Below are 12896 nucleotides of genomic sequence, written 5' to 3'. Positions count from 1 at the left end.
TATTGGTTAACATATATTTTAATTTACTTTTTAATCTATTTATTTAGTTTATGTTTTATAATCACTCTTGATGAAAACAGTCTGCAGAGACACTTTGATTGACATTCTCCCTTTGTACGTGTCATCAGAGGGGGAAAGCCTCGCCCACTGGTGACCATCTCTCCCTCATTAGCATAGGATGTTAAGTCTTGTTTTCGAATCTGCCACTATCCTGACACACAGGCATTTGTAAATCCATCTTTTAAGAAGAGCATTATAACTGCATTTAAAGTGACAGTTCCCAAAACACCACAATTAGGATCAAAACCTGAGAGGGACAGTTTCAGAGAGTTAGAATACATTATTAGTGTGATATTTTGAGCTGACACTTTACACACACACTAGAGACATCAGAGATCAGAGAGAAAGGGGCATAATAGGTCCCCTTTAATGTGTTTTTCACTTTAAGCAGCTTTTTGTCATATTGTATTGTGGATATAGCGCCACTCTGTGGTGAAAGACAGGAGTATCAGGAACACAGAGGAGTGTAGGAGTGTAGTTTTACCGTGGTAAAGAGTTTTCTCTGCAGAGGCTGGTATGAACACACTTCTTTGAGACTCCAGCTGTAGCTCATGTTTGGTCTTTGACCCAAACCACTGCATGGAGCATCTAACAAGATGCGGTCAAAACTCTCCTCCGGAAACGGGGGACCTTCAGAAAATACAAACAACCACAACATTAGTAAATACATCAGGTTAATAACCGTACGTTCACACCGAAAGCGCGGTTCGGCGGCAACCAATCAGAATGAAGACGTCCATCGCTTGATAGCAGTTCAGAGAACACAGACCTGTGAACTTTGGTTCCGACCACAGTTGTTCCCAAGGGTTTGATTATTGCGGTCGCCGGATTTCCAATTATTTACAATTTTTTCCTACAGGAACATACATTAAATAAGTTACTGGCGAGTTACTGATGTTCATTAATGTTATATAAATTTATCTCAAAAAAGCGGGAATCTCACGCGATGTGACAGTATAAAACAGTACTGCTGCTATTTCAGACATATGGACACATATTGGATAAATAGAGCAAAGCCACATCACACGCAACTTGATCTTCCATTGTTGTATGAATTTGATAAGAAGTGCGCAACATTTTCACGCTAGAAACAGGTTTTATGCAGGAATGTAACTGATATGCTGCAACGGCTCCTTTAAATACGAGATCAATGTAGCGAGTTTTGACGCTCTCGCCGCCGGAGCTGAAGGCAGAGAGCGTTATCGTCAGGGCGGCCAGAGCGACCTTGGACGCTCTCGCCGCTTTCGGTGTGAACGTACGGTAAGAAGTTCATAAGAAGTCACATTCAGCTGAACACCTGACAAAGCAGGAAATTAATAAATACTCTAAACTATACAATAAATATGGACCTTGTGGTTTTATTGTAAAAATTGAACACATCTAAACATTATATCCATCAAAACTCAAACATTTCTAGTTAATGTTAGCATATTTCATATATGCAATGTGCTGAAACGTTTAGTATTTCATTGTTTCTTAACGATGTGTAATTGTTGGTGAAATCTTAAATTCTTTAGTCATACCAAATAACTTAATAACTATATTTTTAATTATATATACTGAAGCCTGGTTTATGATAGTGTTTTACCTTCAGTGTACTCCTGTGCAGGGTCAGAGCTCACAGCATGTATACTGTTACAGCAATACGCTTTAATACAGTCTAACTTCAGCATCTGTGCATTTCGAAGGATCTTCTCCATCTTTGAGCGGACTTTCTCCAAGGCCACAACGACACCCTGAGCAGAAACAGTGGAGATGAATGAGCATTAGGGCTGGGAGACTAAAAAATATAATAACAATATTAAATATTTATAATAAATAATAGTTTCAGCATTAAAATCTGAAGCTAAAAATGTTAATAAAATGTAAAAAAATATATATATACTTTTTTTATAAGTAAAAAAAATTATAATTAAAATTAAAATACTTTTTAAAATAATTTGCTCATTAACAAAATAAAAAGTAAAATACAAAATACACTAAATTTTACACTCCAATCTTAAACAGGTTCATTCATTCCTTCATTCATTCATTTTCCTTCGGCTTAGTCCCTTTATTCATCAGGGGTCGCCTCAGCGGAATGAACCGCCAACCAATCCACCATATGTTTTACACAGAGGATGCCCTTTCAGCTGCACCCAGTACTGGGTTGTAGCTAGAAGAACTGGGAGAACATGCAAACTCCACAGAGAAATGCCAACTGACCCAGCCGGGACTCAAACCAGCGATCTTCTTGCAGTGAGATGACCCAAGAGCCACTGTGTCGCCTACACAGGTTCATATTAAACCTTATATTTAGTTTTTCTCATGATTTTTGGTTCATTTGCATTGTTTCCACAAACGTTCGTTCATCTTTTTATTATTTTACAATGTGTACATTTATTTATTTTGAAATAATAGTTCACAATTCAAGTGACCAAACACTGCAACATAAATAAAAGTCTCTTTGAATGGTGTATTTAGTCAAATTTAATAATTGTCAAATTAATCAAATTAAAGACTGTATACAGATAAATATTTAAATCAAATAATATAAAATTGACACATTTAAACTTTCTAAAACTTAATTTCGAAAAATATTTTACGCAGTGGATTCCCTTACAAGAGCAACCCAGTACTGGGAAACACCCACACACACTCATAAACACACACTCATACACTACGGCCAATTTATGTTGTTTGACAGTGGGGGAAACCGGAGCACCCGGGAGAAACCCACACCAACACAAGGAGAACATGCAAACTCCACACAGAAATGCCAAATGACCCAGCTAGGATTCAAACCAGTGACCTTCTTGCTGTGAGGCAACAGTGCTAGCCAATGAGCCACAGTGTTGCCCTGTTAGGATGTTTCTAAAATGATTTGTTGGAGGATATTTCACTGCACTTGCCTGGTTGCCCATGAGAGAAGCGATGTGTGTGGTTTTTCCTCCAGGAGCAGCACACATGTCCAGCACTCGCTCTCCAGGCCGAGGCCCTAATACATAACCAACAACCACCGACGGCAGGTTCTGGATGGATGGGGAAAAAACAAACAAAAACATTCACAAACACAGTTCACATGAGCAAAACATTTTATAATTCAGACACTTATTTATCAGAGGTTGCCACAGCGGCATGAACCGCCAACTATTCCACCAGATGTTTTACACAGCGGATTGCCTTCCAGCCACAACCCAACACTGGGAAACACCCATATACACTCTCACGTTCACACACACACACACACACACACACACACACACACACACACACACACACACACTATGGTCAATTTAGTTTACTTAATATTACTCTATTAGCATGCCAACTTCCCCATCCAGGACTCGAACCAGTGACCTTGCTGTGAGGCGACAGTGCTAACCACTGACCCACCATTATATATATGAGCAATATCACACTCGTAGCAGTGTGCTATGGCTGTATATCAGCACTGGTAGGGGACGTGCATTGGCACGAGGCCGCAGGCTGTATACCAGTGCTGATACACAGCTATAGCACACTGCTACGAGTGTGATATTGCGTTTATACAACAGTTCGATGGCTTGATCTTGTACATAAAAAAGAAAATCAAACACAGAGAGTCTAAAACCCTTTTGTATGAGGAACTACTTTCTTCCGCCATTCATTCACATCTTCAGCTGATGTCAGAGCAGCAGAAGCCGTTACTAATTCACCAACGTCAATGTAGAGCTAGTGTTTCAATGATTCTCTATAGCGTAATGTGAAGCGGCGCTTCTGGTGTGTGACCCCCTTACGGTGATAACAAAACAGCAAATTTTGCTTACATTAAGATTATAAGGCTGAATATGACATGAAATGCCATACGTCTACAGAGATTTCTCACCAGACTGCTGTTGTGTTTGCGATAAGGAGGGACAAGGCTGAATCCAGCTTCTTACTCGCAGCTTCTTATTGACTGTATCCGGTCCACCTTAAAAACCACGAGGCTTCCGTTTTTCAGCTGTTTATTCGCGCTCAAGAGAACACACTGAACAAGGGCTTATTATGCGTTTCTGGCGCCATCTTGTGGATAGACAACGTCGTTGGCCGCCGACGAGCTCTCAGAAATTGTAAATATTTAAAAATAGGCACTATTCTTACAAATAAACTGCATAGTTGCAATTTAAACAACTACTTCTCGACTAAAACAGCCTCAAAAGTACTTTTTGTTGTGTAACAACAGCAATATTTGTCAAACTGAAGCGTCCCTGATTGTTGCTTGCTGTATGTGGGCGGAGTAATACACAGAGGTGAAGGGTGAAGAGGCCTTTGTGTGCAGTTACTGGCAAAATATTGCACGGCTATCAGCCAATCAGATTCAAGAACCAGACAGAACTGTTGTATAATTTCATATATATATATATATATATATATATATATATATATATATATATATATATATATATATATATATATATATATATACATACATACAATAGAATTAGAAACATTTGTTTGTTTACTAATAATGTTAGATTAGATTAATTATTAATAATTAGGGTAGCATTTCAGCTTAGGTCACAATTCATGCTATTCACTACTGGCTTATTATCTCCCTATTATTAAGATAAATTAGTAGTTATAACGTATGATCTTATTCTGCATCCCTAATCCTACCCAATACCTAACTTCTACCTTAATAGCTATTAATAAACAGATAATTAGTAGTTTATTAATCTAGTTGTGCTAGTTAATAATTTGTTAATAGCGTGAATTGTGACCTAAACTAAAGTGTTCCCATAATTAGATGAATTCAAGCATCAAGTGTACCTGCAGGAAGAGCTCGTCTGTAAGAACACCATCAAATGAAGGGCTCTGATAGAGAGGTTCAGTCATCCTGATGGCCAAGCCTCTGAATAACAGACAAAAGCACACGGATAAACATGAGAAACCAGCTTAGACATGATAAAACATCTGCACAGAGAACTAGGATGTATCAGAAATAACCCCTTAGGTAGTGCAGTGTTTGAGGGAGCAGCCGTTTGTAGTGGTGTCTGTTATGAAGTGTACTCAATCAATCCCACAATGCACCGAGTGTACAGCTGATGTACATGCAACAGCTAGAAAATGCTCATGATCTACCCATAAAGAATTGGTGCGCCAAATTTTAGGTTCTGACCACTAGAAGGCGTCAACGGCAAAATTGTCTCACCTGCCGGGTTTATCAGAGCTGAATAACTCTGAACGATTCACCTCTGAGACTCCATTACCCACAAACACCTTCTTCCCATTGAACTCGGTGGCTCCTCGTGTGCATTTTCCCTCCACGTCAGAGAACACAGACACCACGTCACCTGCTTTCATGACTGGACGAGGCAGAAAACACTGAAGATATTTACAACATTAAATCAACATTTATTATGCATCAGGTCGAGGAAAATGATCTGCCCATGGGCTACATAAAATTATCTTGCTTTCACTTTGAAAGAACATTATTTTGCTTCCCCTATTGGCAGATTTTTTGCTTATTTTAAGGGAAAACTCACTTTTATTTAAACATAATAAGTCCCCTTTAACTAGCATTAACCACAAGGAATAAACAGTGCAACAAACGCATTGTTTAATCATGTTAGTAAATACATAAACATATTGTAAAGTGTGACCGATAACGCTCATGCAACACCCTTAGAACAGTAACACATTATGAAACACTAGCCTAAACAGTCTAAACGACATGCTAAAGATGCTGATGAAGTGTCTGTGTGTGTGTTTTCTTACACTTGTGTGTGCTGATGATGCCTGGCGTGAACACATGAGCTCCTCTGAGAACTGCACTGCCACACTGAGAGCCCACTATCACTGCAGACGCCACAGGCTCCACGGGCCTGAAAACGAGCAAACGCACACCATTATTAACAAGCTTAAAGGGATGTGATAATAAAATAAAATATGTAAAAATAATATAGAATAAAATATAAAAAATATTCATTAAAATAAAATAAATACATTTTGAATATATAATAAATAATAAAATGTAGTTAATAGATAATAAAAAACATATATATATACGTACACACACACACACACACACACACATACATACATACATACATACATACATACATACATATATACACATATATAAATACACAATAAAACAATAACATATAGAACAAATATAAATAGATAAATTATTTTTTAAATATATATACACATATATAAATACATAATAAATAAATAACATACTGAACAAAAATAACAATATAAAAATCAACAAAAATACAAAATAAAATGTGGAAAATACATATTAAAATAAAATATATAAATTATGAATGTATTACAAAAATATAGGCAACAGATAATAAAATAAAAAACTATTATATATACGTGTATATATATATATATATATACACAAGTATAAATAATAAATAATAACACATAGAACACATATAATAAAATAAAATCTATAATAAATTATATAATAAATATATATATAGTGGTTCATTCTGCTGTGGCGACCCCTGACCAGTAAAGGGATTTAGCTAAAGAAAAATAAATTAAAGAATATTTACATACATATATATAAATAAATAATAACATATGGACAATTTTAATACTAATGGTAATACTAATAATAATACATATATAAATATACATATATATAGATAATATATATGTATATTTAATAGATAATAAAATTAAAATACATAATAAATAACAACATATAGTACACATATATTAAAATTAAAAATATAATAAATAATTATATATATATATATATATATATATATATATATATATATATATATATATATATATATATATATATATATATATATATAGCGGTTCATTCTGCTGTGGTGACCCCTGATAAATAAAGGGATTTAGCTAAAGGAAAATGAATGAAAGTATATATAATAACATATGGACAATAATAATAATAAAAATACAAAACATATAATAACAATAATAATAATAATAATAATAAATGACTCTAATGATGAGCTCTTCATCATGCTAGAATTCAAACTGTATTGACCTGGGGCCGCAGACAGGAAGCAGCAGCACATCTGGTAGCTCAGGGTGAGTGTGAACAGCTGGACATCTGCACTGCTGAAAACACACAACACTAACATAAACACACAGCACTACAAACTTACAATCAAAAAGTGATGATAATAATTATATGCATTTAAATACACACTCAAAAAAATGAGTGTGTCTGTGTTATGCATGGGTTATTTGCATGCTCTGATGACCTCTGATGTTCACATGCAGGCAAACAAAACAAACATTAAGTGTTTTAGTTAATATATCTATTTTATTTTATATTTCTATTTCTATTCCACACTATATTTAATTATAGATTCATTTGCATTTTAAAATAACTATTTTGCAGTTATTATATTGTCTCAGTTCATATTATCTTCATGCTGTTGTTTCGAGGAAATGTATTACTTTAATAAAATGTGAGTGTATTTGCACAGAATACACAAGAATTGAAACAAATAATTTGAGTAAGCTTTGAAAAATTTAAACCCGACATACACTCACCGGCCACTTTATTAGGTACACCCTACTAGTACCGGGTTGGACCCACTTTTGCCTTCAGAACTGCTTTAATCCTTCATGGCAGAGATTCAAGAAGATACTGGAAATATTCCTCAGAGATTTTGCTCCATATTGACATGACTGAGTTGCTGCCACATGATTGGCTGATTAGAATTTTGCGTTAACAAGTAATTAGACAGGTGTACCTAATAAAGTGGCCGGTGAGAGTATGTAACACGCAAACACACACAAGTACGTACAATCTGTTCCAGGTGCTGCTGCAGCCGGTGCTGGACGTCCCGCAGTGGGTGCAGGTGTGTGCTGACCCTCAGACAGGTGTAAAGAGGAGGATGAGACAAACACCACAGCAGAGCCTCAAACTGCTGCTCCGCTACACCTGCACCCAGCTCACACACCGCCTGCAGAACACACACACCAATTACGAAGCATTTTATATAGGGCAGCACGGTGGTGCAGTGGGTAGCACGATCCCCTCACAGCAAAAAGGTCGCTGGTTTGAGTCCCAGCTAGGTCAGTTGGCATTTCTGTGAAGAGTTTGCATGTTCTCCCCATGTTGGCGTGGGTGCAACAGTTTCCCCCACAGTCCAATCACATGCGCTATAGGAGAATTGGATTAACTAAATTGGCCGTAGTGTTTGTGTGTGAATGTGAGCGTGTATGGGTGTTTCCCTGTACTGGGTTGCAGCTTGAAGGGTATGCCTTGTGTAAAACATGCTGAAATAGTTGTCGGTTCATTTTGCCGTGGCCATCCCTGATGAAAAAAGAGACTTAACCGAAGGAGAATGAATTATTTATCCGCAGTGTGTACTTCTTTAATGTCAACAAACCTCGTCATTGGTGTAAACTGTATGGAGATGCTCCCGCACTTCTGGACTCATTGACAGCTGAGGGAAAACTGCCATATCCGCTTCTCACGAGGGAAATCACACAAAACACATCAGTATTAGTTATTTAAAACACTTTAAGTCGATTATTCATATAGTATTTAATAATGTCATGTAATAAAAGTTCTTACCTTATACAGTTCCTGCGTTTAAAATCAACTGAATGGAAATGAGAAACACGTGCGAGATGTTTGAGCGGCTTTTAGGAGAAACACATTAAATATTACACACAGATATTTTAGTGCTTTTTCCGTTAGATAAAATTAATTTATACTAAAACGCACATGAGATAGCCGAGGCGTCATTTATCTTAAAAAGTAAACAGAATTATTCGCTCTTCTTCGGCTTCTTGTCGTGTCGAGGGCGCGGAGGAACACCGACACCTGCTGGATCCGGATTGTACATTTACACTCTTAGTTTATTTAAAAACTTAAATTCCTGTGGTAAATTCCTATTTAAAACTACCCAAATAAAAAAATAAAATATAGATATTTTTTAAACACACATACAGTGTATATATTTGAGTAAAAAATCCAACATGCTTGTTCTGCGCCTATATAACATATATACACACCAGATTTTATTAGAATTTAAATTAATATAAACTTCTAGCCAATATATGGGTAAAATATAGTCATTTTAAAGACAATGGCAAAGTATAAAGACATCTAATGACCACAAATTTGTATTTTGGGGTTAACCTGTAATCGCTAGTGCGTCTTTTAATATTCTTTCTGAATTTACCTGTCAATATTTTTAGTATAGAAATTATTATTGCACTGAATTACATATTAATGAGTGTCTTCTGTCAATCATGGTAAAAATCAAATTTGTTTTTAGCTCAGAAATCAAAACAGGACACATTCTAATGTACATTACTGCGGTATTAAACTGCAAATGTACAACATAAAGCTGATTAATCATGCTTATGATAGTGCTTTTAATAGTTATAATAATTTGAATGTTTATTTTTATCAAAGTGCGTGCACTATAAAGTGTTGTTTAAGCATATAACAGAAGTCTTGTGGTCGATCCCAGTTGTAAGACCAAATAAAAACTGACTTCTAGTTGATCATTTGGAGTGGCAGGAGGAGGATTTCCCTGATGGATCATCTGTTGAGCGGCATCCTAATCATCACACATACTGCAGAAGACCTACTGGAACCAGCATGGAGCCAAGATTCTTACAGAAATCAGTCAAGTTTGGTAAAGAAAAAGTCATGGTTTAGGGTTACATTCAGTGTGGGGGGTGCGAGAGATCTGCAACATCAACAGCCTGAGGTATCAAGACGTGTGCTGCCCATTACATTACAAACCACAGCAGAGGGACAATTCTCCAGCAGGATAGCGCTCCTTCTCATACTTCAGCCTCCACATCAAAGATCCTGAAAGCAAAGGTCAAGCTGCTCCAGGATTGGCCAGCCCAGTCACCAGACATGAACATTATTAAGCATGTCTGGGGTAAGATAGAGGAGGAGGGGTTGAAGATGAACACAAAGAGTCTTGATGAACTCTGGGAGTCCTGCAGGAACGCTTTCTCTGCCATTCCAGATGACTTTATTAATCAGTGATGTGAGTCATGTCAGAGATGTATGGATGCAGTCCTCCAAGCTCATGATGGAGTCAGACACAATATTCATTCTGTCTCCACTGCAGCAGGACTTTATATTCTATACTGGACATTATTTCTGTTCAGTGACGAGACTTTAGTCTAAGCAGAGTCAGAGCTCACTGTCCTCATTAAATAATTAGAAATCAAGACATGATCAGATTTTATTGTGCTCAAATAAGCGTCATATAGAGGCCTTCACCTTTCATATCAGCCACTTCTGATACCAAATGATCAACTAGAAGTCAGGTTATTATTTGTTGTTCCTAAAACTTGAATAGGCAACAAGTCATTTGTTAGGTAATGTAGTTATACAAGGTAAGAATATATATTAAGCATAACTATATAAAGTAAATAGTGATATTATTTAGGCCAAAAAGAGGTTTATTTAGTATTTAGTCCAAGTTGCTGCCTAAAGACATCTGAACCAGTGGCATTGTGAGGGTGGGGGGGGGGGGGTTTGAGGGCTTAAGCCCCTGCTCTTTTGGAATTTTTTGCACTTAAACAAAAATAGGTTGTATAGCATTTATATTGTTATCCAAGTTGGGAGTGAGACTGTTATGGTTGTCACAAGCAAGTGTTAAAAAAAATCCCACCACTGTGCTGTCATCATTCATCCATTATTTTAAGGAGCTGTAGCTGATGAGGTAATACCACAACTGTTAGTAGTTCCAACAACTGATGAAGCTTAATATTTGTTTTCGCAGTATAAAATGTGTGGCTTTGGTGAAATCAAATAACTGTAATCGATAAAATGTGCGTCATATAAATGTAAATTAGTCAGAAACAGGTCAATTGTACTAGCTTTCTAGATATGATATAGATATCTATACATATTAATCTAGATCTGATATAGCCAGTCACATACGTTTCTGTAATCCAGTGGTCACCAAACTTGTTCCTGGAGGGCCGGTGTCCTGCAGATTTTAGCTCCAGCCCTAATCAAACACACCTGAACAAGCTAATCAAGGTCTTACTGGGTATACTTGAAACATCCAGGCAGGTGTGTTGAGGCAAGTTGGAGCTAAACCCTGCAGGGACAATGGCCCTCCAGGATCAGGATTGGTGACCCCTGGGCCCGGTTTTTCAAAAGGTTTAATCCGGATAAAATTTATCCGGATTTAGTAATCCTGTTTTTGCAATCCGTGATCACGTAATCCAGCTTACTTTTTGAGCCAGTTTTTCAAAGCAACATTGGATTGGATCATTCTGATCCAGATAGGAACTTTTCAGGATCACTAAATCTGGATTACCAGTGCTCAATCACAATGTAGATGGATAGATAGGCCTATGTAAAGAGCGACAAGTAGAACAGCCAGTGTGGGGTAAATATAAATTTATTTTTATTCGAAATGAAAACTAAGAAAATTTTATAAAATAATAAAATAATTATAATAATAAATAATAAAAGCAAGAAAAACCGCACCCCATCCTCTTCCAGCAGTCTGCTCATCTGAGATCTACAACACTGTACATTGAGGATATTTATAATAAGTTTCAAATATAGATGTATTGAATAAAAAAAAAAAGAATGTTGAAACCTCCACAATAATGTCAGACTTCCTTATCTGATGTGGAGGGAGCAGCTTGTCTGAGAGTATTCTTTAGGAGGCAGATCTCAATTGTGGTCTTGGTTTGCTGCAGTTTGGTCAGAGTCAGTTGTTCCTTTGCCAGATGAAGCTGAACTTCTGTCTCTTTTTGCAATTATTGAGTGATTTCAAAAATCAGGCATTGCCATTTTTTGAATTTTTTTTTTTTGTTATTCTGTTATCATTGCATGCATCACTAATAAATATTCTAAACACAAAAATATTTTCCATTGTGATTAATATATATATATACAGAATATTGTTTTTGGTAAATTTTGACAGCTGTTGGGGGATTATTTTATGAGGCCAAACTCTTTCTAATTTGCTGTTGGCCTACACTGAAAGGCTGAATATGTTAAAGTCTATAATCACTATAACCTGAAAGATGAACAAATAAAATTATAACCTTATGAATAAATAGTATATCTCGTAAGATACTGCATGATCCAAATATAGTTTTATTTAATAAATTGTTTAAGTTTTCATTACATTTTGGGCATGAAATCCACGCTAAATCCATTCTTCTGATGGGATCAGTTTAATCCAGGTTTTTTGGATCAAAGTGATCCAAATCCTACAAAAAAGGTCTGAAAAACCCAAACTAAAGGTTTGATCCAGATCAAAACCAAGATTAGATTATGTGATCTTATCCGATTATGTAATCCGTTTTTGCTTTTGAAAAACCCATTTTCAAGATTTGATCCAATCCCTTATCCAAAATCCTAGTGGATTACTTTTGAAAAACCGGGCCCTGATGTTATAGTTGAATCACAGTGAGCTCATGCATCTAGCTTATTATTTCTTAGCTATATTCTACTGTAATATGCTATGTCAGTTAGCATCGAATTATAAATCATGACTATTTTTGGGGTAAGCCAAAGACCCTAGAAACTCTCCTGGTCTGAACAATATTTAACAGGTATGTTCTTCACAGTTATAAAGGAGTAATTACACACACACATATATATATAAATACACATTCATTCATTCATTCATTTTCTTGTCGGCTTAGTCTCTTTATTAATCCAGGGTCGCCACAGCGGAATGTACCGCCAACTTGTCCAGCAAGTTTTTACGCAGCCCATCTCTGGGAAAATATAAATACACAGTTAAATGTAAAATAATTTGCCCTCCTATAAAATTTTAATCCTTTTATTAAATATTTCCCAAGTGCTATTAACAAAGCAAGGAATATTTCACAGTATTTCATGTCATTTTTCTTCTTCAGTATAGATTCTG

General features: G+C 36.1%; 1 protein-coding gene across 29 annotated transcripts in view; it reads right to left on the bottom strand.

The window, feature by feature from the left end:
* Positions 1-8792, bottom strand: part of nsun6 (NOP2/Sun RNA methyltransferase 6) — a 36102-nt gene extending 27310 nt beyond the window's left edge. For 4 of the 29 annotated variants that reach the window (XR_012382890.1, XR_012382891.1, XM_068222795.2 and 1 more), the window contains exons 1-11: positions 8744-8792; positions 8591-8658; positions 8403-8482; positions 7815-7973; positions 7043-7116; positions 5782-5888; positions 5216-5369; positions 4834-4915; positions 2952-3071; positions 1649-1796; positions 545-690 (exon numbers count right to left, since the gene is read on the bottom strand). Coding sequence is in view for 21 of the 29 variants with exons in the window: in XM_068222795.2 (XP_068078896.1) it covers positions 545-690; positions 1649-1796; positions 2952-3071; positions 4834-4915; positions 5216-5369; positions 5782-5888; positions 7043-7116; positions 7815-7973; positions 8403-8477 (1065 nt within the window). In the remaining 8 variants the exon portion in view is untranslated. Of the gene's footprint in view, positions 1-544; positions 691-1648; positions 1797-2951; positions 3072-4833; positions 4916-5215; positions 5389-5781; positions 5889-7042; positions 7117-7814; positions 7974-8402; positions 8486-8590 lie in introns of all 29 variants that reach the window. The other 25 variants (XR_012382889.1, XR_012382888.1, XM_005169055.6 and 22 more) reach the window with 11 other exon arrangements.
* Between the last annotated feature and the right edge of the window lie 4104 nt (positions 8793-12896).

This window comes from Danio rerio, chromosome 7 (genome assembly GCF_049306965.1).
Source record: "Danio rerio strain Tuebingen ecotype United States chromosome 7, GRCz12tu, whole genome shotgun sequence".
Classification (NCBI taxonomy): Eukaryota; Metazoa; Chordata; class Actinopteri; order Cypriniformes; family Danionidae; genus Danio; species Danio rerio.
The sequence above is the reverse complement of the archived record's forward strand: the minus strand, read 5'-3'. Positions and strand labels throughout refer to the sequence as shown.